Genomic DNA, 27,189 nt, shown 5'->3' with positions numbered 1-27,189 from the left:
CTTCATAAAAGATAAAGAGGGAAAGCAGGATTACAAGTGGGTTATAAACACAAGAATTAAAGGTCTTCCATGCATATTGTCAACTAAAGACTGAGATTTTTACTGATTAACCTCAAATGGTTTTCTTTGATTCTCAAAGTTACTTGTAAAGATGTCACTGGATTAAGTTCATATGTTGCCTGTTGGCTTGAGAACAGAGATTAGAGAAGTGTAAAATTACATTGTTAAATGTCTGCTTTTTAAAAGCTTTTTTAACACAAAAAAACATATGTTTGCTTCTGAAAGCAGTATTCATTAAATTACAGTTTATTTCAAACACAGTTTACAGCATGCAATTGTTTTGTATTCATCGGATGTCCTTGGTGCTATGGGTTGAGATGGTGGTTGAGAAAGTTCATATACAATTTGTGTGAAACTGCACGAGGAAAGAGGATACAATGAGCCTGTGCCGAATCCTGAGCTGGAGGAAGGGTTTGGAGTAAAAGGAAGGATGTGTGTGGTTGAGAGCAGGACGTCATGCTATGGAAAAGACAGTAGTGGAGTAAATAGAGAGTGGGAGTGTTGGAGAGTCAGGGTTGTTGGTATAAAAGCTCCCTCTCACATATGTGTTGCCATATTGTTTGTGTAGTTTTTTTTAAAGGGGTGCCAGAGTGTGCGAGTGTGTACTCTGAGAATAAGAGGAAAGATTTTTAGTGACCTTAAGGTGCAGAGGACTGATAACTCCTCAAGATGGATCAGCTGCTAGTCGGGACCTTAGCGTTGGTGGCACTCTGTTTTCTAGGAAGTGTGGATTCCTCAGCTTATGACAAAATAGTCACCCACAGCCGCATACGGGCCAGGAAAGAAGGGTAAGGAAAGAGGAGATAAATAAACTGACAGATCAAAAACATTTTTTCTGCAGTCATGCAGATCATTTGTTCTACTAAACAGAATGATCAAACTTTAGCTGACAAACTGGTAGATGTGCTTAGGTGAAGAGCTGAGTGGGCTAACAAATGCATTAAAGTTAAATTGATTTTATGTGTATAAATATATTTTTATTTTATTAAGATAAACTAAAATCAAATGTTAAAAAATAAAGGGATTTCAGCACTTTGTTGATTTAGTAATTCTATTTAAATTTGAATATAATTGTCCCATTAGTTTTAAAAGTACATAATTAATGTTAAAAGATTCAGAATAAAAATCATATCTAAACAAAGAACACAACACTGAACAAGTGGACATTTCCTTGTTAAAAATATATACACGTCCTGTCAAAAGTTTTAGAACGCCTTTCTCATTTAATGGTCTTCTTTATGTTTATGACTATTCACGCTGTACATAGATTCTCACTGAGGACATCAAAATGACCAAATATGACCATATATGCAATTATGTAGCAAACCATAAATTATAAAAGAACTTTAAAAATGTTTTATATTTTAGATTCATAAAAGCAGCCACCCTTTTCTCTCATTGCACCTCTGGAATGTTCTTTCAAGACTCTTTGGAAAACCATTTCAGGTGACCACGTCATGAAGCTCATGGAGAGAATGCTAAGGATGTAAAGCAGTAATCAAAGGAAAGGATGGCTATTTTGAACAATCTAAAATATAAAAATGTTTAGACTTATTTCACACTTTTTGTTTTCTACATAATTCCATGTGTGTTCATTGACAGTGTTGTGGCCTTTAGTGAGAATTTACAATTTAAATAGTCATAATAATAATAAAGAGACCCATTAAGTGAGAAAGTGTTTCTAAATCTTTTGACCGGTAGTGTAGTGTATATGAATAATGTTTGTTGTTTTAGATTTTTTTTTTTCACAATTAGAAAAGTAATTGAGGTACAGTGACATGATCATTTAAATGAAAATTAAAGCACTTGCATAGAAATATTGTCATTGTCATATCATGCTTATATAAAAGTCCTGTTTCATGGACTCAACAACCTCAACAGTTGAACCCTTTTTTGTCTTGCCAAACTAATCTACCCGTACCCACCCACATAATGACATGAGTCTTCCCACTGATTTTCACTTTTTTGTATCATTGTCTTTTTGCCCTTCCTTTCCCCAACATACTTTTCTCTGACAGGCCCAATGTCTGTGCTCTGCAGCAAGTTGAAGGAACCAAGAAAAAGTACTTCAGCACATGTAGGAACTGGTACAAAGGATCCATCTGTGGCAAGAAGGCGTAAGTCTTCCCTAAGCTGCCGTATTGATCAAATGTGTTTTTGTGCTTGGTATTGAACATTTAACTAAACTGTTCCCTGCTTTAACAAATCCACTGAATAAAGAAAGCTGTCAGATAAACACATGTTTGCTGTGCCTATTCCCAGTCCTTTATGTGGTTCAGTTGAAGGAAGACAGCTGTGTTTGAGATTCATGCACTTTCTGCCTTAGATCATCCAACTCGACGTAATTGACTAACTTTCTTCCCTACAGAAAAAGGCAGAATTTCACTACCTACATACTGTTAAACAATCTCATTCTGTATCCTCGCTCATCCCCCCTCATCTCAAGTCTGGACTTGTTCTATAGTATGCAGACAAATGGATTAATGTATTGTATGATGATTTACTGCTATATGCTCCTTAGTAATGTTCAATGTGGAACTTCTCCAAAATTAGTTGCCCAGTTGTGGATAAAATCCAGGACCTGCATCTGGTTTAGTAAGATTTCAGGCACTGTAAGCATTTTGAGAACTTGAGAACTTTTTTGTGTGTGTATGGTTTTAAATGGTTTTATTTCTGTTTTTAATTTACCTAGTTATGACTTAGAGAAGATATTTTTAAGCCAAAATCTGGAAGAACATCTTGATGAATTAACTTTAACATAATATTTTCTTGGGAAGTGTTGTGCAGAAAGAGTGAAATGTTAGTGAAACAGCGAATGGAGTGTAAGGTCCAGATGGTGCAACACACCTTGTCAAGCAGAGTGTGAGAGAGGAAAACATTGCACAATCTTCCGGAATGTCATTAATACACAATTGAACACAGGCAAATAGAGACACACAGGTGTGCATAAAGACAGATAAAAGAGAGACTGTATAGTAAGATCAAATGTACAGCAGAAGAATAAAGCTGCACAGTTATGAAAAATAGCACACTCAGCATCTGAGAAATGAGCATCTGAGTAAATTAAACTAAAACAAATTCAAAATGTGCTCTATATAGTTGTAGAAAAATAACAAGACTATTTCCAAGAATGTGGAATGCTGTGCAGCAGTGCAATTATATCGATCGATCGGCATTGTTGTTGGTACCAGACGGGCTTGTCTGAGTATTTCAGAAACTGCTGATCTGCTGGGATTTTCACGCACTACTATCTCTAGGGTTTACAGAGAATGGTCCAAAAAAAGAGAAAATATCCAGTGAGTGACAGTTCTGTGGGTGTAAATGCCTTGTTGATGCCAGAGGTCAGAGGAGAATGGCCAGACTGGTTCGAGCTGATAGAAAGGCAACAGTAACTCAAATAACCACTTGTTACAACCAAGGCATGCAGACGAACATCTCTGAACTTACAACACGTCGAAGGCGTGGGCTACAGCAGCAGGAGACCACACCGGGCGCCACTCCTGTAAGCTAAGAACAGGAAACTGAGGCTACAATTCACACAGGCTCACCAAAATTGGACAATAGAAGATTGGAAAAACGTTGCTTGGTCTGATGAGTCTCGATTTCTGCTGCGACATTTGGATGGTGGGGTCAGAATTTGGCGTCAACAACATGAAAGCATGGATCCATCCTGCCTTGTATCAACGGTTCAGGCTGGTGGTGGTGTAATGGTGTGTGGGATATTTTCTTGGCACACTTTGGGCCCCTTAGTACCAATTGAGTATTGTGTCAACGGCCCAGCTTACTTGAGTATTGTTGCTGACCATGTCCATCCCTTTATGACCACAGTGTACCCATCTTCTGATGGTTACTTCCAGCAGGATAACGCACCATGTCATAAAGCACAAATCATCTCAGACTGGTTTCTGGAACATGACAATGAGTTCACTGTACTCTAATGGCCTCCACAGTCACCAGATATCAATCCAATAGAGCACCTTTTGGATGTGGTGGAACGGGTGATTCGCATCATGGATGTGCAGCCGACAAATCTGCAGCATCTGTGTGATGCTATCATGTCAATATGGACCAAACTCTCTGAGGAATGTTTCCAGCACCTTGTTGAATCTATGCCACCAAGGATTAAGGCAGTTCTGAAGGCAAAAGGGGGTCCAACACGGTACTAGCAAGGTTTACCTAATAAAGTGGCCAGTGAGTGTAACGTGACATTAATGCTGTGAATTTATTTTCTACCAGTGGTAGTTTTTAATATGGCCACAGATGCTTCTGCCCAGGGCAGCAAGGCCTGGAGCACAACAAGGCAAAACCAAAATAGAAAAACCTGTTACACGTTGACCGAGTATTCTCTAATTTATCTGTATGTCCAGGAAATAGGAATGGATGCCTGGCCTTAGCTATGCACAACTCAAACTTTGCTTTTCATCCCAGGTGGCTGATTACCTTGAAGCTGGAATCTGATTCACAGTTTATAATTTGAGGAAAAAAATTAAGAGCTATATAAAAATTTCTAGTTTCAAATCTTACATGTTTAGATTGGGCATTGCCCTGCAATGGGTTGGCCACCTTTCCAGTTTGTACCCCGCCTCCCGCCAATAAACTGATGGAGACAGGCACCAGCTTCCTCACGACCCACTATAGAAGAAGCGGTAGAAAATGACTGACTGACTGACTGACTGACTGACTGACTGACTGTTTAGATTGGTCAGACCCCAACTAGATTATTCTACATAGTACAGAGATTCTTTGAAATACAAGTGAAGATTATCAAAACCTTTATTTGCAAAAGGAGAAACACAAGAATTCTAATACGTTTATGGCATTATGACCACATTTTATTGATACAAAAGTGAAAAGAACAACATACATACAGGTGTGTTTTGGGATGGCAGAAGGGAGTTTCACCCTGGGTTCCATATTATGCAAGAGCTGTCATTGCTTTTGAATCATTACTTTCCAAAAGGACTTAGGATGTGTTTGTCTCATCCTTTGGCTCGGATATTGAAGCTCGGACCTTAGGATAATGTCACACTTGACATAAATGCATTCTGGTTGTAAGCCCAAAAACCAATGGGATTTGCTATTTGTTATGATGCTAATTATTGTTAGTGATGCAAACTTATAAGAGTGTATTTCTTCACATTTTGTTTATTCATGCACTAAAGGAACATGTTAACTAATAGATGTCGTACAGTATATGTAAGCATCTGGTTTAAAGGAAACATAAATGGTCAAAAGTGTCAATAGTTTATTCCGACAACTTACATGGGGCTTCCCCACCACACCCCTAAATGGGCCAAAACCATATATATCTTTATATATCTTAAACTACAACCTAAATGTTGAAGAAGCAGAGAATGATGACCTTACAGTATAAAATGTGCATAGACTATAAGCGGATATACTAAACAAGTTGGGAAGGTGTGTAAATAAGTAAATAAGACAGACTGCCATGCGGATTGACTGCATAACAGAGAAGAACTGCAGCAGTTCTTATCAGATATTGGCCCTTTTCCCTTAGTAGCTATTTATCTCGAATCATCTCAGCTCTACTTGACTCTACACAGTTCAGGTCAATTTCCATTACAATTGCATACCACCTCAATGTGGGTGGGATTGTCATAGCAAACGTGGCCCCAGAGTCTCAGAGTGTATGTGTTTGTGTGTTTCAGATAGCTGTCCTTTGTAAATTTATCTCTGCAGACTTTCAGTCTGGGCCTTTAACCCGGACCTGTGGGATGTTATTTTTCCCGGTTTGATGAACGAGCAGTGGTTGCAGAACTTCAGGATGTCTGAACAAATATTTAGTTCCTGTGCACCTCTGGAGCGACAAGATACGACTTTGAGAATTGGACAGCTTTTAGGAGTCAGCCTCACAACTGTGTGCAGGTGTGTGCAGTTTTTGGTTTTATGCTGCTGCAGATAGAAAAATATCACTTTTGGTTTGGTATGATTTTGTAGTCCATTAAAACAAATTAAATTCCATTAAACACTAACCAAGTATCAGAAAATAGTGATGCCAAGATGGCACAAACTTCCTTGATATAAAGGGGCTACCACTAAAGCAGCCAAAGTTTCTTCTGCACTGACACATCCATGAATAGTCGTTTGTGTGAAAACTTCATTACCTTGTTGCCTTTTCATAAAAACAAGCAATCACTGCACAAAAATGTAAATGACAAGTGCTTGGGTAGTCCTATTGACTCCTCCTCCCAGATAAAATAGAAAACCATGATACATCACATAGGTCATTTTTTTACTAAGGACAGCAGAAACACATAAACTATTTACAATAAGCAGAATAGAACAGCCTTTGCTACAACAGTTGATGGGTCAGAAACAGGGGAATGTCTGTGTGTGTGTGTGGGTGTGTGTGTGTCCCAATCTACTCATCTGGAGGCCACATTGCTCTGATGATTGGTTTCAGTGAACTGGCTTGTTCTGTCTCTGGTCTTTACTGCACCTATTATCCTGTCAGAGTAGAAGCCAAGAAGAGATGACTTCATACCCCCCTGACTGCCAACAATTTTGAACTAGTATTTATGTATTCAAAATTCTAATATCAAGTAATATAAACAGTATGGCTATTTGCACAACAAAGGCAAGCTGATTAAGGTTTGCCTGAGTCATCCTTTTGAAATTGTGAGGACAAAGCCAGCTATGCTGTGTACTAGTTTTTGTTAGAGAATAATGCTTCGTCACTAAGCACTGTGTTATACAGTTCTGTCTTCAAAGTGAAAAATAGTGTTTCCTTGGGAAAATAAAACAAAGAGAACAGCAAACTTTAACACTTTATAGTGATTTTCTACGAACGCTCTCCAAACAAATTTCCTTAAAAACAGTGGCAACTCCAACTGAAAATAATAAGGAGATCTGAGTAATTGCAAGCTAAATTGTTTCAAGAGTTCCTCATCTGTGGATCATTGCCTCACAATTTTTCTTTATTTGTTTGTAACTCAAAGCAACTCAGAGACCCCCCCAAGCCAAACTGTGAGAAAAACATTATTCATCCTGTAGTATTAGTGTCATCAAACCCCTTTCTCCCATCTTCAAACTTGCAGTAATGTGCGATGTGAGTTCCCACAACAATCTTTGGGAAAAACTAGTACACTGTCATCCTTCTTCTCGTCGTTTCATTTTGCCTCAGATGTTTATGTTTTAGACGTTTGACCCTAGCTAAATTCATTTATTGAACATAAAGCAGATTGTAAATCGTTTTTTTTCAAACAAAAAAGAAAAATAATGTAGTGCATGTGAGCAACTCAGATACAACGTTTCGCCCACCTTTTACAGCTGTCTTCCATTAACTTCAAAATGCTTGAGCTGGACTCTGATGGTTAATGAAAACATCCTCTTGTCCCATGCCAATGGCATACTGAGTTTGTTCGAATGCCTGTCATACATGTGAAAGCATTTCTTGTATGAATAATTGTATGTTGCTAATTTAGGAAAAAAGAAATATTTTCAATAATCCATAATTAATTCCTGATTAGCCATTACAGAAACTCTGAAATAAGACCTTGATTTACTTCAAAAGAGCAATAAGACATGGAAAACCTTGAAGGAGTAAGCAGAGTAAAACAGATAGTTTTATCTATACTAGTGAGGAACAAAGAGTTTTGCATTCCTTTCTCTTTTTGCTGTTTAAGGGATGAGATACGAAAAAATATTGAATTGTGTTACTCTTATGGCTCTTTAATGTAAAGGTGTGGACATGAGTTATGATTTTAATGACTTTTGACTCAACTTGACAAAATCCAAACTACTTGGGACTTGACTTGAATTAATACACCAATAACCTGTAATTTCACTTTAGCTAGAACAGTTTGACTTGAATGTACTTGATATCTTACACCAAACATAAAGTGTGGTACAGTGGAGTCATGCCTGTCGTCCTTTCCAGCCTGCTCAGCGCCTCTGAACATTTGCCAATATTTCTTCCGTTTGTTGCAAAATCTGCATCATAGGCTCTTTTGCTCCTTTTCTTCTGCATCCTACAATGGCAGCAAAGATGGTGGTGGAGAGGCACTGTCATCCAGTGCTGTTAAAGAAGTGTGCGTGAAGTAGGATACGGACTTCTGTCTATCAGCAGTTGTATCGACATGTACAGTATGCCAGAGCTGCCACAAATTTAGTTTATCCACAAGCAGGAGACAGGTAAAATGTTAAAAAAAAATGTAGGGTTCAATATCGGTTCAAATGAGTCAAGTCTTAAGTTGAATGAGTTGAGATTAAGACATGGCTTATTGTTCTGGGTTGAGAGGAACGCTCTGAGGCTGTGTAAAGATTCTGGTGTTGAGTCCGTTGGTGGGTTAAAGGGAGGCCGAGCTGATGAATCTTCTTGAGGTTTGGAGAGCAGGCTGGCAACGGCTGGAGCGGAAAAGGAGCTGCAGTGGACGGCTGTAGACAAAATGGGTTTCCAGGAGCAAACTGTCATTCGTGAAGTGGCCGAGGTAATCTGGGAACAAGGTGGTTACTTCAACCAACAGACGTTGACCCTCAGGTGAAAAATGCTCATCCAGTAGCTCCTTGTGAATGCTGCAGCAGATTGTTAACTCACAGGTGCGCTGCCTCAGCTGATCATTCCCTTCAGCAGAGCTCCTCAGGAGAGATGGAGAACTTACACCTGCACAGACTCACACACAATCATGACAGTTAAATCTTACAAAGGAAGTATTGTCTTCACCACATGGCAGTTGCTTATAGAGTTCTTTGTCTTTTGTTTTGCCTTGTTTTTCACATTTTGTACTTGTGCTGCTGACCAGTAACTGTTGCACTGACTTCTGTTATGTTTGGTTGTTCAGTAGTTTTATTTTTGTTATATGGCATACTGGAAACGTTATAAGCTGACTGCTGACTGACATAAATATTGGTTAGGGATTCACATCGTCTGACTTGTCTGTTAGAAGTTCTGCACACTTCGTCATTGGGAAATAATTTAATAAGCCACTTTTATATGTATGGTGCTTTGCTTATGTTTTTTTTTTTCCTTGCTTTGTTTTTTAGAATTCCTCCTATCACCATGACCTCTTCACCTTCAGACCCACCCTTGACAAAACAATGAATATAGCAAGAGTACTGCTTTGTGTAGCCTTGCTATCCAGTTTTTTATGTCTTCACCACTCTTGATCCAAACAGTTGCCATTCTCTCACAGATCTCTCACCAGATGTTTTTTTTTTTTTCTCTCTCTCTCAGCTGCCAAATCTGCTCACTCGATCTGGAATTATTATTTCTTGCTTATCTAGACTTGCATTGCATTCACATTTGATCTCCCTATATTTTATTTTTATTTATTCTGCTGCCAACATATTGAACAATTACTACACATTGCAGAGCAACTCCAGGTACTTACAAAATAATTGAATAATTCTTTGTTCATCTGCATCTAGTTGAAAATTGTTTGAATTTTTATGACTTAACAGAGAACAGAAACTCTCACAGTTGTATATTTCTTTCTCCCCCCTTGTTCCAGTATGGTTTTATATGAATGTTGTCCTGGTTACATGAAGCTGAATGGAATGACAGGATGCCCTGCCGGTAAGGCCCAGTCTGGTCTAAAATTATTGCTCTCAGTGGTTTAATCCAAATAATAATTATTTATGGTTTTCTGCACACATCAGTGGCTCCAATTGACAATCTATACAATTCTTTGGGGGTTGTAAAGGCTACAACCACTCAACAATACTCTGATATGTCAAAATTAAGAGAGGAAATCGACGGCCCAGGCACCTTCACTGTGTTTGCACCCAGCAACGATGCTTGGGAAGAAATGAATCCTGTGAGTAAACTGGAGGTGTAAAATATTTATGCACTTACTTTGCCCTGTAACAGTAGTCACATTTCTTGAACCTTTTCACATTTTGTCGCATAAAACCACATGCATCATGTATTTTGTAAATGATAAAAAAAATATGTAATCTGAAAAGTGTGGGATGTACTTAAATTAAGCTCATTTTATTATGGAAAACCCAAAATCAAAATTTAGCGCTACCGACTGAAGTCACCAAACTAGTAAATAGATCTCGACAACAATATGTCTTCTGTGAAGGCCTCATAGGTTTGTTAGTGACCATTAAGGCACAAACAGCATCATGGAGAACAAGGAACAAGGAATCAGATAGGTCAAAAATAAGGGCCAGAGTTTATATTAGAATTGCCAAGTTAAAATACAGACCAAAATCCAACGAGAAATCTGTGGGAAGACATTAAAAATGTTCAGATGTTCTCCATCCAACCTTATTAAGCTTGAGGTATTTTAGAAAGAAGAATTAGTAGAAAGTTTTTATCTAGGTTTGCTAAGTGTTGACTCTATGGGGTAGCTACAAATGCAATCCACACTTTTCAGATTTTTATTAAAAAGTAATTTTGAATCTCCTTTCCCTTCCATTTCACAATTATGCACTACTTTGTGTTGGTCCATCTCATAAAGTCCCAATATAATACATTGCTGCATGTATGCTACAAAGTATAAAACAGTTTAAGGACTATGAATTCACACTACATATTTTAATTAATACAAAACTTATTATTGTACTGTCCTTAATATTGTGACTTCCATAGGCTGCACGTGCTGCGTTAGAGAGCAATGTGAATATCGAGCTTTACAACGCCCTTCACTATCACATGGTGAAGAACCGCCTGATGACCAAAGATATGAAGAACGGAATCACTGTCACTTCAATGTACAATGACCAGGGGATCTACATCAACCACTACCCAAACGGGGTCAGTGTATGGAGCACTCGCAGGAACAGAGTCATGTATTCATTATGATTGGATTAAACATTGTTATCTCTCTTTAGGTGGTGACTGTGAACTGTGCCAGGATCATCCATGGTAACCAGATGGCAACTAATGGTGTGGTTCACGTCATAGATCGTGTAATCAGCTCTGTTACTAGCACCATCAAAGACTACCTTGATAATGAAGACCAGCTGTCCTCTTTCAGTGTAAGCAAACTCTCAACACCATCGAAAGCTGAAACATGTCTTCTATTCTCCCGGGTTCATATTTAACACAGTCTTTTCTGGGTTTTATTTTCCTAGAATGCAGCATTTATTGCTGGTATTATGGACAAGATGGACCAGCCTGGTCAGCTTACTTTGTTTGCCCCAACAAATGAAGCTTTTGATATGCTGACGCCAGGCTTTATGGAGAGTATCTTTGAAAATGAGCCAGTCATTAAAGGTACAAACTGTTATGATTTGGGGTTGTTTGTTTTTGGTTTTGGGTTTTTTCCTTATGTTTTTCACTGCTCAAGTCTTGAATCATGCTTCTGTTTATTATTTTCCTGTTTATGCTGTTGTTTCATGTTTTTCTAGTTATAGTTCTATTAGTTTGTTTCCTTGGATTTGCGTTCTGTTCAAGCCATGTTTTGCTCCTGTCACGTTTTGTTCTCTGTTAATCAACTTTATTTGGTTCACCTGCACCTAGTTAATCTGTCTTGCTTCACCTCGTTTACACTCCATATATTCACACCTGTTCAGTTAGTCGTCACGGAAACATTTCTCATGCTCATGTCTAGTTTTCATGCTCAAGTCTTGTTTTTTGATCATGCCATGCCTGTCTTGCCTGCCTGTTTGTTTTGTTCTTGCCTCCTGTAGTGAGTGAGTTTTTTGTTATTAAATCTGTTGCACTTACCGTCATGCTGCCTTCTGGTCTGCATTCTGGGGTCCTATATCTCACAAACCATAACAACAAACATAATCCAATTAGTTACTGCTTTAACAATAATTCAGCTGACTTTAATAACCCTCTCACTCTTTCAGTGCTCCAGCTGCTTTATTGACACTTATACATAAACTGCATAGATTGGCCCAAAACGCTATTGTTGTGCATTCATTGATTATTCTTTTTTTTTTCAAACGGCACATTTTTTTAAATTTAATATGCCTCTTTTTTGCCAATCAGCTTTCTGAAGGAATTTCCAATTAAAACACTTATGAGTGTAGCGGTAGAGTAGTGCACCCCGTATAGGGAGGCTATGTTCTTGACGCGGACATCCTGGGTTTGATTCCCTATCTTGAGACCTTTGCTGCATGTCTTTCCCTGTTCTCTCTCTGCCCATTTCCTGTCTGGTAACTGTCAAAAAGGCTACTAGTGCCAAAAACACTAAATATTAGGATATCCATAGTCAAAGAGACAGTGTACATCTGCAACCACATAGTAGGACTGACAGGAAAATAGGCTCTGCATAGTTAATCTAGAAGGCCAGATGACATCCACCAAATTTCACAGCTGGCCATCCCATAAACTTCTGTTCCATAATAAAAGGCTTAGTTCATTGTCCACAACACACTTACACACATGAAGGAGTGTATAATGTCAAACTGATACAGTGACAACTAGATAACACACTAGGAGTGCTTCCTTGCTGATTTTGTTAAGAGCTTACAGACAAGAAGGAGGACAAGCTGTCTTTAAACCTCAAGCAAGAAGCCAAATATCCAAAAGTTCTACTATGCAATCATTAAAACACATTTCTGAGGAGAGTAATTATTTTTATTTGGTAGTATTTGTAGTACACGTTTGAGCGTTGCTACTGCCACAGCTGTACACCCCACAATTTGGTTAAAATTAAGTTTTACATCTCAATATCAGACAATACATCTTCAATAAACAGACATGGATAATCTTACCATTTATAATTACACATGTGTGAGCTTTAAGTTAATTGGTAAGTTGTTTTCTTAAATATACTAGGCCTCAAAAAAATGGTCAGGAACTTAGAAAAAAGGCTAACCCACTAAAACATCTTCAATTGAGAATATGTTAGTTGCTGCACCAAGGTGGTGAAGTAATTACACCAGAAGTAATCTCTTAAGTTTCTTCATGATAATCTTCCAAGTTTTGACAAGTTACTGGGGGTACTTTCATAGTACCTTTATTGCATAGTAACTGTTTTTTATACTGTGCGATGGACCTGCATCTCGCCCGTATACCGCTATAGATAGACACCATCTTCCCCACAACCCTGTACGAAAAAAGCAGGTATAAAAAAATGGATGTTTTGTATACTCAATATGGATTCTTTGTATCAAACAAATGCATGTGCTGACAGAATTTGACAAACAAGTACAATCCATGGATGCCCCACCTCACAGCTTTCTGGACTTAAATGATTTACTGCTAACATCTGGTGATACTACCACCCACCCAATGGGATTTAGTGGAGTCCTTAACTTGACAGAACAAGGCTGGCTTGTTTTTTTGTTGGTTCTTCTGCCTTTGTGTTGAATAATGCTCATACGTTTAAATCTTGTATTGCATTGATGTAACCTAATCAGCACATTCATATTTCAGCACTGGTGAACTACCACCTGTTGAAGAGTGCCCAGTGTTCAGAAGCAATCATGGCAGGATCAGTATATGAGACAGAAGAGGGCAGCACCATAGAGATTGGCTGTGATGGAGACAGTCTGACTGTAAACGGAATCAAGATGGTGTTGAAGAAGGACATCGTAGCCTCCAATGGAGTTATTCACCTCATAGACCAGGTGCTCATCCCTGATTCAGGTAAACTACTTCTCAATGACTCTTTTATGTCATTTGGCTATGCTACAGTGCCTGGCAAAAATATTTATACCTCTTGAACTTTGTATTAATTTGTCACTTACACCGACAAACTGTAACATATTTTATTGGAATTTTATGTGATAGACCAACACATAGTGGTGTATAGCTGTGAAGTGCAAGGAAAACAATCTCAACCATTGCACTGTAGATTTGACTGTATGTTTAGGGTTGTTGTCCTAATGCAAAGAAGGTCACTGCCTCAGTCTCACTGTTTTTAGCTTCTAACAGGTTTACTTAGAGGAGAGGCCTGTATTTTGCTCTTCTCTTCTCTGATCAACTTTCCTGTCCTTGCCAAAAAGAAGCATACCCACAGCTTGATGCTGTTGCCACCATGTTTTATGGTGAGGATGGCGTGTTCAGTGTGATGTTCAGTGTCTAGTTTTTCTATATGCATCACATTTTTTATGTTTATCCTATCTGACTAGAGCACCTCTCTCCATGTTTCTTCCACATAATTACATAATTATATAAGGCTCCTCTACCTGGCTTGTTACAAACTGCAAGTGGGATTCCTACTCTGTTTTCAACAATGGTTTTGTTCTTGTTTCTCATCCATTATGGCAAGATTTGGACAGAGCAAAATTAAAAGTTTGTAGTTTTAATGTGAAGGAAGTCAAGAGGTATGAATACTTTTGCAAGGCAATATATGTGTTTATGAGTCTAATTTTTTTATGATATAAATTAGCCAAGGAAGTGAGGGAACTGATGGGAAACTCCCAGAGCACTTTCAGCGACTTGGTGTCTGAAATGGGTTTAACGGGTTCCCTGGGTTTGGACACACAGTACACACTCCTTGCTCCAAAAAACGCTGCTTTCGCAGGTCAGTTGAAACATGTTCTTTTAAAAACATAAAGCAAGCTTTTCTGTGTGATATATTTTAAGATTTCAGGACCCAAATAATTCCAAGTAATTCACTCAACATCTGGCATACAAAGGAAAATAAAGCATATTTGAGCTGCTCTAACATTCATTTTTTCTAACATCATTTTAACCTTACTGTGTGTTTGTCAGATGAGGTGACGACAGAAGATGAGAGCTACCTGAGACTCATTCTGGAAAACCACATGTTGAAGCTGAAAGTCACACTAAATGCACTTTACAACGGACAGCTGCTGGAAACGCTTTCTGGCAAACTGCTCAGAGTCTTCATTTATCGCACTGTGAGAGCTATTGGTGTCTGTGTTGTCTGTAAGGACTGAGAATAACGCAGGTTAATTATATATACTGTAAATAAATCAGAAGTGAAAGACAACGGCTAGCAGTAGCTTCCACCTTGGAAATCTGAAGTCAGTGAATCTGTTTTTTAAGCACAATTTTGGTTGTCTTTCATCTGTAACCTAATGCATTAAAACTGCTAAGTAGTCCTGCCTTGGTCAAGTGAAATAAGTTTCTGTTTGCATGATTTAGAAACTACAATCAGCTGGGATTCATTTCTTACAGAAACATTGTATTGTTTAGTTTGATTGATTCTGATCAAAGAGGATTGTGTGACAGTACCAACACCCCTTTAAAGAAATTGTTTCCAGATTTAAACAGATATTGTTAGATGTGTAGTCAAACTCTCTGGACCTCTCTCTTTTCAAAGGCTGTGTGCATAGAAAGTGCATGCATGGTGCAAGGCAGTAAAGAGGGACTCAACGGTGCCCTTCATGTTATGAGCTCACTGATCAAACCAGCCGATAAAACAATCTTCGAACTCCTGGAAGCTGATGGAAGATTCAAGTGAGATCGTCAACATAACAATTATTCTTGTTCATCCTTATTACATTTAAAGTTAGCCATACCAAATCCATACCACAATGCTGCTGATTTTCTAATGTTTGTAAGAATAAATGGCCCCTTTAAGATACTTCTACTTATTTGCTTTTAGCAGTTTACTTTTCAGTTTTTATTTAATTTGGCTTCACTGTTGAACATTAATTATATTTCATTACTATGTTTCATTTAAAATTAAAAGAAGATTTTTTATACTCTCTTTCCTCGTGTTGAAAAATAATTACAGGATTTTCTTGTCACTGATGGAAACAGCTGGTCTGAAAGAATTGCTAAGGCAGAATGGCTCCTACACCACCTTCGCACCAGCAGATGAAGCATTTGAAGCCCTGAGTAAAGAGGACTTAGATTTGCTTAAAAGTTAGTAACCCATCAAAATCCCACCACCATTTTATTAGCCCCAGTATAAATCAGAGTAATCAAAATTATTTGTGTTGTCATTGACAGGTGATCTAAACGCTTTGAGAAACATTCTTCTGTACCACTTCAGTGAGGGCATCTTCATCAATGGAGGACTGCAAGCAAAAGTGACCAATCTTCTGAAAAGCCTCCAGGGCAAAGACCTCCAAGTTAAATCTGTACGCACCTTTTCTGTCTATGTATCTCAATGTCTCAAAGCAAAATGGTAGAAATTGAGCAAATACATGAAACTCCCATCTATTCCATTGTTCAACCCATTCATGATACAAAAATGTTGCTAATTCTAACTCTTATTATTAATTAAGTGATCTACATCTATTCAAGATCAGGTTGTGTGGGGAAGTGAGATACATTCCGGCTTGCTGTGGGGTTCCCAATGCATTCCCAGAATTTATTTACAGTCCCTCCTGGGGATGTGAATTTGCTAGGGTGTCTCCTCTCTACCACATGCCCCAAAAACTTCCACGAGGAGACATACTGATTAGATGCCCAAAGCTGACTCCTTTCAAAGCAGATGATCAGCAGCTTCCTGAGGAATCTCGTCTCGGTATATCAAAGGCTGAGCATGACCACTCTATGTAGGAAGCTAATTTCAACCACTTGTACCTGGGATCTAATTTTTTAGTCATCATCCATACCTCACATAGAGAGATTAGTAAATTGAGAGCTTGAGAGCATGGATCACTCCAGACAAGACCCTGATCAGTCCATTCATCTCCGGCTCACAACAATATGCTTCAACCCCTCCACTGGAAACAGAGACTGACCCTTCCCCTGTAGTGGTCAGTCTCTGTTTCCAGTGGAGGAGTTGAAGCATTGACAGAAAGAGAGAGAGAGAGAGAGGCTGACCCCTCCACGTAGGGAGCAATCAGCTTTTTTTCCTGTTGAACTAATTCTTAGCACTCATTTTATTTTCTAATCTTGGTCAAATATTTTCAGAACTTAAACAACAACACATGTAAGATCCTAAGATCAGCATGGACTCCGCATGCACTATTAGTGGATGCTTAAGGTTTCATAATCAAGAGTACTAATTTCCTACATTTGTGGTGACAAATTCCTACATTTCTCACACATCCCGCCATGGCATCAACAGGCAAAGATGAAGAGCTGATTTCCCTTGTAGCTTTGGAAGAACACAAAGAAATGAAGGTGGTATGTAAGGCCATTAAACCAGACCAAGGATAAAGAAGTGGAATATATCTGGCGCTGCCGTACAGACTGGCATTGAAGAGACATTCATTGCTTGAGGTCACATTTTAGGGCTCTGGCAGTACTGATCCTGTTTCTTGTTGCGCAAAGGGGCACATACCAGTCCTGCTGGTGGGTCAAACACCTCCAACAGCCCTGTCCGTCTCTCTTAGAGTAGCTGCCTGTCTCCTGGAACCTCCTCCATGCTCTTGAGACTGTGCTAGAAGGCATAGCAAACCTTTGGCCACTGGCATGTATTGATGTGTCATCCTGGTGGATTTGTACTGCCTGTACAACCTCTGTAGGGTCCAGATATCAGTAGTAGTAAAAACAAAATTCGGTGCCCTCCACCTGTTTTATGAGTTGCCCCACTGTTGCTCCTCTGGTGGGCCTGTGGTTAATTTCATTAACACCAAAACAGCTGATAATGATTAACAACCTCCTCTACAACGTAACTGACCAAATCAATATTCTAGAAGTTAAATGGACTTGAAATTATACTCTGATTAAAAAGTGTTCCTTTAATATTTTTGAGCAGTGTATTACTCCAGGATGATGTGTAGGACTGATCAATTGTACACAATACAGACAGTAGTTTTAGCCAAACTGTTTTGTGTTGTGTTTTCTGTTTAAATGTGCACTCTCTTTAATCTTTTCCTCAACATATTTATTTGCAAGTATACATTTCTCCCTGTTTTGCTTTACTGGTTTCTTTTTATTCAACATTAAAAAGTTTTCTCTAAAGAGGTACAATTTATAATCAGAACTAAACCTCAAATTAAAAGCAGATAGAATTGAAAATGCATGTATAATTCTTCAAAGAGCTGTTTTAGATGCTGATGGTTGTGGGCAGGAAGGATCTCCAGTAGCAGTCTGTCTTACAGCAGATCTTGAGAAGCCTCTGACTGAAGACACTCTTTTGTTGTACAACAATCTCATAAAGAGGAAGCTCAGGGTTCTCCATGATGTTCTTCATTTTATTAAGAATCTTTCTTTGCACAATGATCTCCAGAGGTTCCATAGTATTTTTTAAATGAAATGTGTTGCATGTGTTAAAGGTAGAACAAAGGTTCAACCTTTGTTTTACCTTTAAACATGTTTACCTTAAACCTTCTTCAAAAACATACTATTATCATTGTGTAATCAAATTTTATGGCCAGCCACACATACTGGGAATCTATCCCTTGGACTTCATCTTTTCTCACTTTGCCATTTTAAACTTTAACATCAAAGAGGCACATAGTAAGCTGCTTCAAAGCCACACAATATACTGTTATTTCTGGAGAATAGCCAGGAATAATAAAGCATAATAACCAACAATACAAATCCTTGATATTCACTCTCTATTTCTACCTACCATGGAGTTTCTACCTGCTATAGCTTATTCCTTATTGTTGGAAGCCATAGCAAGGTGGGTGGGCATGTACCACAGCAATCCATCCATGTGTCATCACCACCCTTATTATGTTTTCATGTTCTCCATTTAGCCAAAAATTAACATAGAGCATCAACATAAGTTTGGACAATTAATTTCTTTATAAGAAGGGTAGAGACATGTTCACAGCCTTTTTTTTAACTCAATTGAAATAAGTTGACAGTCAATAAAGGCCAAGAAATCTTTAAACGAAAAGCAATGACAGATGTCTCAAGGTATGCACAAGCTACATTATTGTGTTGCAGTATTTTGCTTGTTTAGGAATAAATTTCTCATTTGTCATTCAGTTATGGTTTTGGTTTTTCTCTTTCCTCCAAAGGAAAATAATTCTATCCATGTCAACTCAGTGAAGGTGCCTGGCAGTGATCTGATGGCCACAAATGGTGTGATCCATGTGGTAAAAAATGTTCTTTATCCTCCAGGTAATAAATGGCATACAACATCCTATTCTGCAAGTTCAAGTGACATAATATCCACATACTGTATAATCAAGAACATATGTTGCATGTGTTTTATAGACCTTCCTGTGGGCCGTCAGGACCTCTTGATGGTGCTGCAAAAGCTGATTAGGTATATCGAGATAAAGGTACTAAAAGAGAAAAACATATAAATATGACTGAATAGATTTTCTGTCTATTTTTCATAATATCTGCGATTTGGATTTTCTTTTTGTTCCCTAGTTTATTTCTGGATTTACTTATGCTGAGATCCCACTCACCTTCATCAGTAAGTTTCTCTTCTTCCCTTAATGCTGTAAGTTGAATAAAAAAAGAAGTTAAAACTGATCTAATGACTTCACAGAAAGGATCATCACAACTACTCATTACATTGAAGGTAAGACTAACAGCACAGTTAAAATATATTGACCAGTTTTGTTGTAGAGTGGACTTGTCATTTTGTGGTCATTTCAATGTTCCTGACAAGTTTTATAGGTCTTAACGTTGTTCGATGAACAATAGCTGCCTTAGAAAACCATAATGAATCGAGATGTAAATTGCTAGTCCATCAGAACGTTTGCTTGGTTCTGCTTTTTTCTCTCTGTTCACTCTCAATATCATTTAACTGTGATTGAACATGTTGGTATTTCTAAGCAGGAAATGAGAGTTTAACAAAGTCAGAGTTCATTGAGGCCTTCTGGATTTAAAATGAGCCAGCACAAATGGTATAGCACAGTAACAAATTAAGAATCAGACAAAATTAAGTTTTTAGAAGTAATTAGGTACATTACTTGAACTTCAAACTCAGAAATCTAAAGCTCCACAGCTCTGTATTTGAAGAATTGTATGGTGTGGATGAGAAATAATGCAAGGAATGCACTTAATTAAGATTAACATTGAGGCCTACGCCCTACTGTATTTTGATGAATTACATGTAATTTCCCAACCCGCTTTCTTTTATCATGCCAAAAAATATGAAAAGAAAGTTTTTGATTAACTACTTCAGTGTTTGCATTGCAGTCATCATTTTGTAAATTAGATATTCTATTTCTCAAAAAACTGTCAAGAGGCAGAAAAGAGAACTGCAGATCCTAAATACATTATTTATCACACATTGATTTCTAAAACTAGTGATTCACACAATTACTGCAGCAGTAATGACTGAGTTGTCAGCCTCAACTATTCTTGTTATTAAACGTTCAATTACAAGGTCTCATTTTAATAAACTTACTTGAGTTGCCTATCTAAAGTAAACACAAAGCAGTGAATACTATGAAAGAAAAGAATACTGCTACATACAATACTTAATTTTTTATAAAGGTGCAAAACGGAAATGTGTAGGATGAATATGTAATCAGCACCTTTTAACCTAATTACCCCCAAATAATTTTTTTTCCAACCAGTTACAATGCCATCTACTTTCCAGCGTTCATCTCCATGTGATTTAATTTCATCATAAGTCCAGCTGTTCTGTGAAGGCCTCAGAGGTTTGTTAGAGAACATTTGTGAGCAAACAGTATTATGAAGACCATGGTACACAGCAGACAGGTCAGGGATGATGTAGTAAAGAAGTTTACAACAGGGTTGGGTTATAAATACAATTAAGGTTTATAAATACAATCAAGAAATGGAAAGAGTATGGCAAAACTAAAAACCTATAAACACTTTCATAAACCACTGTAATACTCTGTTGCCAAAATCATGTTGAGTCTTGTAACAGCATATGTGCACAAATGAAAACAGCCACAGTTTAATGAGTAAATTATCTTCTCACTTTATGACCTAATTTCAGACAGCAGATATTACTGTGACTTTGATTACAAATGTGTGCCAAAAGGCTCCAGGCCATAGAACAGGGTGGTTATAATTCCTTTATGGCCCTTATAAATACTGTTGAATAAAACCTAATCATAGGTTAGAGTTAGGTTTCTGGCAGATGTTTTGTTGAAGTTGATTTAGTTGAGTTTTGTAACCCTTTTAGAGATATTAGATGAGAATATATTGAGTGTAGATAACAATTCACTTTCAAATCTTTGTAAAAAATTAAAAGGCAAGGTTTTTGAAAACTCTGAAATGTGTGAATGATATGAAAAAAGCAATGCTTTCAAACAAGTTTCTAAAAATGAATTAATTTAACTGGGATTTAATTGGTCTATATGATTGGACCTGGAGAAGTACAGGCTGCAGGGATACTTATAAGGCTATCCATCTTTGTATAATCAAAGCTGTGTTTGCCATCTTGTTCCCAGTGTGGGTTAGACTCCACCAGGCCAGACCCTTGGTTGACCTCAAGGCGTAGGCATGGAGAGGAGGGTGTCTGGCTTGCGAACCTTAGGGTCAGGAGATAGAAAGATTTGGGCCTACCTTAACCCAAAAAGTTAAGCTTTAAATTTACTGGTCTGTCATAATTCCAACTCTCACTTGTGATCACATGATTTGGATTATGTCAGAAAGAACTATACTGATATAAGCATGTGCGTCCTTTGTAGGTTGGAGGACATGAGGATCCACTGTCTTTGGTCGTTTGTTAATCTGACTCAATTATAGATGATGACTTTTTATGTAATAGTTACTCAAAACGTCTCATAATCTGTAGAAAAACAGGAACTAGATGCTTTTCTTAAAAGCTACAACAAAATACACTGCAAAAAGCAGGGTTAAGAAAAACTAAAATAGACAGGAATTTTAAAACTACAGTATACAGTTAAAATGTCTTTGCAACAATTATACTCAAAACTGTTAACATCTCTCTTTGTAGTTCCAGAAGCAAAAACAGTAATCATTGAGGAACAACCATCTGTTAGAACAGTTACCAGAGTCATTGAAGGGAAGCCAAGCTTAACACAGGTGACAAGAGTGATAAAAACAGAGCCATCTGTTTCAAAGGTGATTGTTGAGGGGGATCAGTCCAGCAAAAAAGTTACCAGGGTCATCGGCCGTCAGCCTTCCGTCAGCAAGGTTACAAGAGTCATTGGAGGTAAGCCAAGTCAAAATGTGCATTTAGAAAATGTAGTCATCATTTGTAATGTGTGTCCAAAACAACTAAGGATATAACCCTTAGATCTGAAAAGTGATCCGCTCGATAGTTGTAATCTGATGTGCTTTAATGCAGGTAGAGAAGACAGAACAAATAAGAGGACAGAAACAAGTAAGTTGCTCTAAAACTTTCAATTATTTCAAGAAGGCATTCAGCCTAGATCTAAGATGTTAATGCTAACTTTGAATTTAACATAATGAAAACCACATTCCACTTTTCCTTTCCTTATTAGTTAAGTTAGGGGTGGCTGGTTCTGCTCTTCCAGGACCGACCTCAAAAAGCATACAAGTGACTTTCTACTGTAAAGTCACTGTATATATGTACATTTCAAAGATATTTTATATATATTTTTTTCCATTTGTATTGAAAACAAATCTTCATTGAGAGCAAAGTGTACTCGTACTCGTACTCTTCGTCTTCCGCCCTGACGTCCCTCGCCCCAGACACCACCTCCAGCTCCTCCGGGGGGAGCCCAAGGCGTTCCCAGGCCAGCCGAGAGACATAGTCCCTCTAGCGTGTCCTGGGCAGTCCCCTGGGCCTCCTCCCGGTGGGACGTGCCTGGAATACCTCCCGAGGAAGGCGTCCAGGAGGCATCCAATATAGATGCCCGAGCCGCCTCAACGGCTCTACTCTGAGCCCCTCCTGGATGGCCGAGCTCCTCACCCTATCTCTAAGGGAGTTCCCGGCCACCCTATGGAGGAAGCTCATTTCAGCAGCTTGTATCCGGGATCTCATTCTTTCGGTCATGACCCAAAGTTCATGGCCATAGGTGAGGGTAGGAACGTAGACCGACCGGTAAGTCGAGAGCTTCACTTTTCGCTCAGCTCACTTTTCACCACAACAGACCGGCACAACGCCCACATTACTGCAGCAGCCGCACTTATCCGTCGGTCGATCTCCCGCTCCATTTATCCCTCACTTGTGAACAAGACCCTGAGATACGTAAACATCCACCCCTGAAGCCCTGCCACTGCGGAGCTTTTTAACCACCTCTGTGACTTCAGCCTGGGTGATGAAAGAGTTGAACCCCGAGTCCCCAGCCTCTGTTTCCACCAGGGAATGCGTGATGGCAGGATTAAGGAGAATCTCAAAGTACTCTTTCCACCGCCCGATAATGTCCCCAGTCGAGGTCAGCAGCCTCCCACCCCCACTGTAAACAGTGTTGGCGAAGCACTACTTCCCCCTCCTGAGGCGCCAGACAGTTTGCCAGAATCGCTTCGAGGCCAACTGGTAGTCCTTCTCCATGGCCTCATCAAACTCCTCCCAGGCCCGAGTTTTTGCCTCTCCCACGGCCCGGGCCACAGTACGCTTGGCCCCACGGTACCCGTCAGCCGCCTCAAGAGTCCCACAAGCCAACCACAGCCGATAGGACTCCTTCTTCAGCTTGACAGCGTCGCTTACTGCCGGTGTCCACCACCGGGTTCTGGGATTGCTGCCGCGACAGGCATCGCAGACCTTACAGCCACAACTACGGGCAGCAGCATTGACAATAGATGCGGAGAACATGGTCCACTCGGACTCTATGTTTCCAACATTCCCCGGAATCTGGTCAAAGCTCTCCCGGAGGTGGGAGTTGAATACATACTTGGCCAAGGGCTCCACCAGATGTTCCCAGCAGCCCCTCACTATGCGCTTGGGCCTGCCAAGTCTGCCCGGCTTTCTCCTCTTTCAGCGGATCCAACTCACCACAAGGTGGTGATCGGTGGACAGCTCAGCCCCTCTCTTCACCCGAGTGTCTAAAACATGCGGCCGAAGGTCTGATGATACAACAACAAAGTCGATTATTGACCTCCTGCCTAGGGTGTCCTGGTGCCAAGCGCACTGATGGACACCCTTATGTTTGAACATGGTGTTCATTATGGACAATCCATGACTAGCACAGAAGTCCAATAACAAAGCACCACTCGGATTCAGATCGGGGAGGCCATTCCTCCCGATCACGCCTCTCCAGGTGTCACTGTCCTTTCCCACGTGGGCGTTGAAGTCCCCCTGCAGAATAATGGAGTTCCCAAGAGGGGCACTATCCAGCAACCCGACAGGGACGCCAAGAAGGCCGGGTACTCCGGACTACCGCTCGGCCCGTAGGCCGAAACGACAGTCAGAGACCTGTCCCCAACCCGAAGGCGCAGGGATGCGACCCTCTCATCCACTGGGGTAAACCCCAACATGAGACGGCTGAGCTGGGGGGCAACAAGCAAACCCACCCCAGCCCGTCCAGCCCCTCTCGAGGAGATGGGTTCCAGAGCCCACGCTGTGTGTGTAGGTGAGCCCAACTATTTCTAGTCGATTTCTCTCCCCGGGTGGGGATGGCCTCGCGTCTCTTGTTCGGGCTTAGCCCAGCCGGGTACCGCGAGGAGCAACCCGGCCACCAGGCGTTCTCCGATGAGTCCCGAACAGAGGCTTGGTACCAGGGTGGGACCACGTCTCCGCCGTACCGGGCGATGTCACGTGCCTCGATTTAGTAGTCCTCGTGAAGGTGTCTTGAACAAAGTGTACCAGAGTCAAATTCCTTGTTTATGTGCACAAAACGTTAACCTTAACAATAAAGCTGATTCTGATATTGATTATCCTTAAGACGTTTCATAAAATATCCCATGGATTGAAAAGACAAAAGTGGAATTTTTTAGAGGGATGTGTGTCCCTTCAAATCATACCAACAAACCAACATGGTGGTGGTGGCGGCAGTTTGATGGTGTGGGGCTGATTTCTGCACCAGAACCTAGATAAATTCCTGTAATTAATGGAACCATGAATGGAACCATGAATTCTGGACTGAAATTTCTTAGACATCCAGTGGCATGACTTTAAACAGGCCTTTCATGCTCTCTCATTGTAGCTGAATAGAAACAATTCTGCAAAGAAGGTTGGTCCAAAATTCCTCCACAGCAATGCAAAAGCATCATTGATAGTTTTCACAAAAGCTTGATGCCAGTTGTTGCCACCAAGTTTGGCACAACCAGGTATTAAGTTTAGACATAGAAGAACATTGGTTTCAATGTCTTTTTTCCCTAATAAATTAAATCATCATTTTAAACAGTTTTTTGGTATTTACTCTGGTGTTTTGTGTCTAATATTAAAATTTGTTGGATGATATCAAACATGAAAAAAGTGAAAAAACTATAAAAACGTGAAAGATAATGAAAAAAACAGAAGCCATTTGTGGAGGCACAAGTATAGCTTCAAAGCTCGGTATGTCTGTCAAAAGCACCCAGTACCATGTTTGGAGAAATCCAAAAAGCATATCAGTACAAACACATGTTCAATCTGTTGAGCATGTTATTGGATTGGTCACAATTTGGGTTTGTTTTGTTGCCATGACACCTGGATAACAAGGAGTCCCTAATTTCTCATTAATTGTTTATGTCTAAAATGTGAGTTTATCTGTCTGACATCTGAAGCTTGGCCCAAACTGGATCATTACTAGGACAGGTGTCTAAAACAGAATGGCTAACACCTGTCAAAATTCAGTCCTCCACCTTTTAAAATGCTATGGTTGAGACAGCTGTGCACAAACAGATTTTAGAAAACCTGAAAAAACAGTGATAGGAAGCAAATGAGCAACACAGTCAGTTCAGATTTAAAGCTTTTAAATGACTTTGAATCTTCTCCTCCACTCCTCATCTGAAGGTGGAACCGTAATCACCACGGTGAAAGAGCCTCAGATCATTGCGGGTAAAGTGTCCTCACATTAATACATTAAAACTGTACATTTTAAAAATGCTTGTTTCTTGTAAAAAGCCTTTTGTGTAAATTAATATTTATGCATGTTCAGTGACCACCTATGTTTAATGGGATTTTTTTCACATTCAGTCCCAGATTTGGCTAAGCTAACCAGCATCAGTGAAAATCCCACTCTGCTGAAAGAGGAATCTGCAAAAATCACCAAAATCATCCAAGGTGAAAGCCCTTAACTGCAACTGTGCACAGATTTAACAATGTACCTACGAGACTGACAAAGTTGTGTCTCATTTTACAGAGGGAAGAGGATTTGCTGCAGCCAGGAAGGCACCAGGTAAGAGTATGATTAGAAACTTAAAAACACAACCTGTAATTATTTTCTTCTTCAGCCTAATTTAACTGTTTCCCATTTATCCTCCATGACATGCTTTGTCCTTGTATTCAAGATACGCCACCCCAATTAGCTCTGTTAAATCTTTTACAGCTGGAATAAGGAGAAGAGCAAAGCTGGTCAAGCATCATCACAAGCCAAAGGAGTGAAAAAATACGTGACAAAATACGTAAAAAAATACGAATGCATGTTCAGTGCTCCTGGTTGAGTTCTGGAAGACTAATACAGATTAATCAAGTGAATCTAGCAATTTCTTTGTCTTAATATCATATAAACTAGTCTGGTGATTTCTTAGGAAGACTTTTGGGAGGTGTGTAACGTGTTTTGTATAAAATTATGCTTTTTATATCATGACAAACAGTGTTTTGATATCAATATGCTGTTCTCCAGATGGAAGTTAAAAATGAATTGGATTTTGTTTCAGTTTTTGAGAAACATATTCTTTGGAAAACCAAAGTTTCTCTTGGTCCTGAATATAAGCTTGAACCATGTTTGCATCTAACAAGGTTTAACAATGTTGTTGATAAAACGGACTAATACATTTGTAAATACAATTCATTTTACAAGCTGAGGAAACAGACTTTGTTTTGTTTGTTTTTCTATATTATATTAAAGGTGTTTTCATCTCAGTAAACACTTCCCCATATTGGTGAAATATTGCCTGAAAATTCAGCAGTTAAACCATTTATCCTCCAAAAAAAAGTCATATATTATCAACTCATTTACTATAATGAAATGCATTTATTAAGAATGTTTCAATTACCAGTGGCTAAAACAATGCAAGATAAGTGAACAAAATGAGGATTCATGTTTCTCTGAAGTCATTTATTTAAAGAAGAAAAAAGTGGATATTGTGCCAGGCATAGTAGTTAGTTCTATCAGTAGCCTAAACTGCTCAGATTATAAGAATTTTCTTCATGTGGTACAACTGCTCACTAGTACTTAATAATTAGCTGGGTTCACTTCTTGGGAGTATAGTCATATTCAATATGCTGGCTTCTAACTCCTTACTCTTGGTCAGATGAGCGAAAGCTTTAGATCACCCAATTCCTGGTTGTTACAGCATTGCACAGACTGGACCATGCCCAACTCTACCTGAACATTGTTTTGTACAGTTGTTATTTTATCTATATATATGTAATCTAGTTTTGATTTATTTTCTAACATTGCACACCTGATCTGCATAAAACTTTG

The 27,189-nt window shown here is 39.1% G+C and overlaps 1 protein-coding gene across 1 annotated transcript; it reads left to right on the top strand.

Annotated features, from left to right (window-relative positions):
* Window positions 1-574: 574 nt before the first annotated feature.
* Window positions 575-26,566, top strand: LOC124876397 (periostin-like). Its single transcript, XM_047379111.1, has 23 exons — window positions 575-848; window positions 2,079-2,177; window positions 9,531-9,595; window positions 9,679-9,836; window positions 10,619-10,783; window positions 10,861-11,007; window positions 11,104-11,245; window positions 13,361-13,573; window positions 14,319-14,453; window positions 14,645-14,793; window positions 15,219-15,355; window positions 15,636-15,766; window positions 15,854-15,984; window positions 18,772-18,874; window positions 18,971-19,038; window positions 19,133-19,178; window positions 19,254-19,286; window positions 21,648-21,866; window positions 22,002-22,037; window positions 25,554-25,598; window positions 25,737-25,823; window positions 25,903-25,938; window positions 26,089-26,566. Exons 1-23 carry the CDS (start codon window positions 730-732, stop codon window positions 26,142-26,144), a joined length of 2,520 nt encoding a protein of 839 aa, XP_047235067.1. The 5' UTR covers window positions 575-729; the 3' UTR covers window positions 26,145-26,566.
* Window positions 26,567-27,189: the final 623 nt, after the last annotated feature.

Source organism: Girardinichthys multiradiatus, chromosome 11 (genome assembly GCF_021462225.1).
Source record: "Girardinichthys multiradiatus isolate DD_20200921_A chromosome 11, DD_fGirMul_XY1, whole genome shotgun sequence".
NCBI lineage: Eukaryota > Metazoa > Chordata > Actinopteri > Cyprinodontiformes > Goodeidae > Girardinichthys > Girardinichthys multiradiatus.
This window is presented reverse-complemented; position numbering and strand designations above follow the sequence as displayed.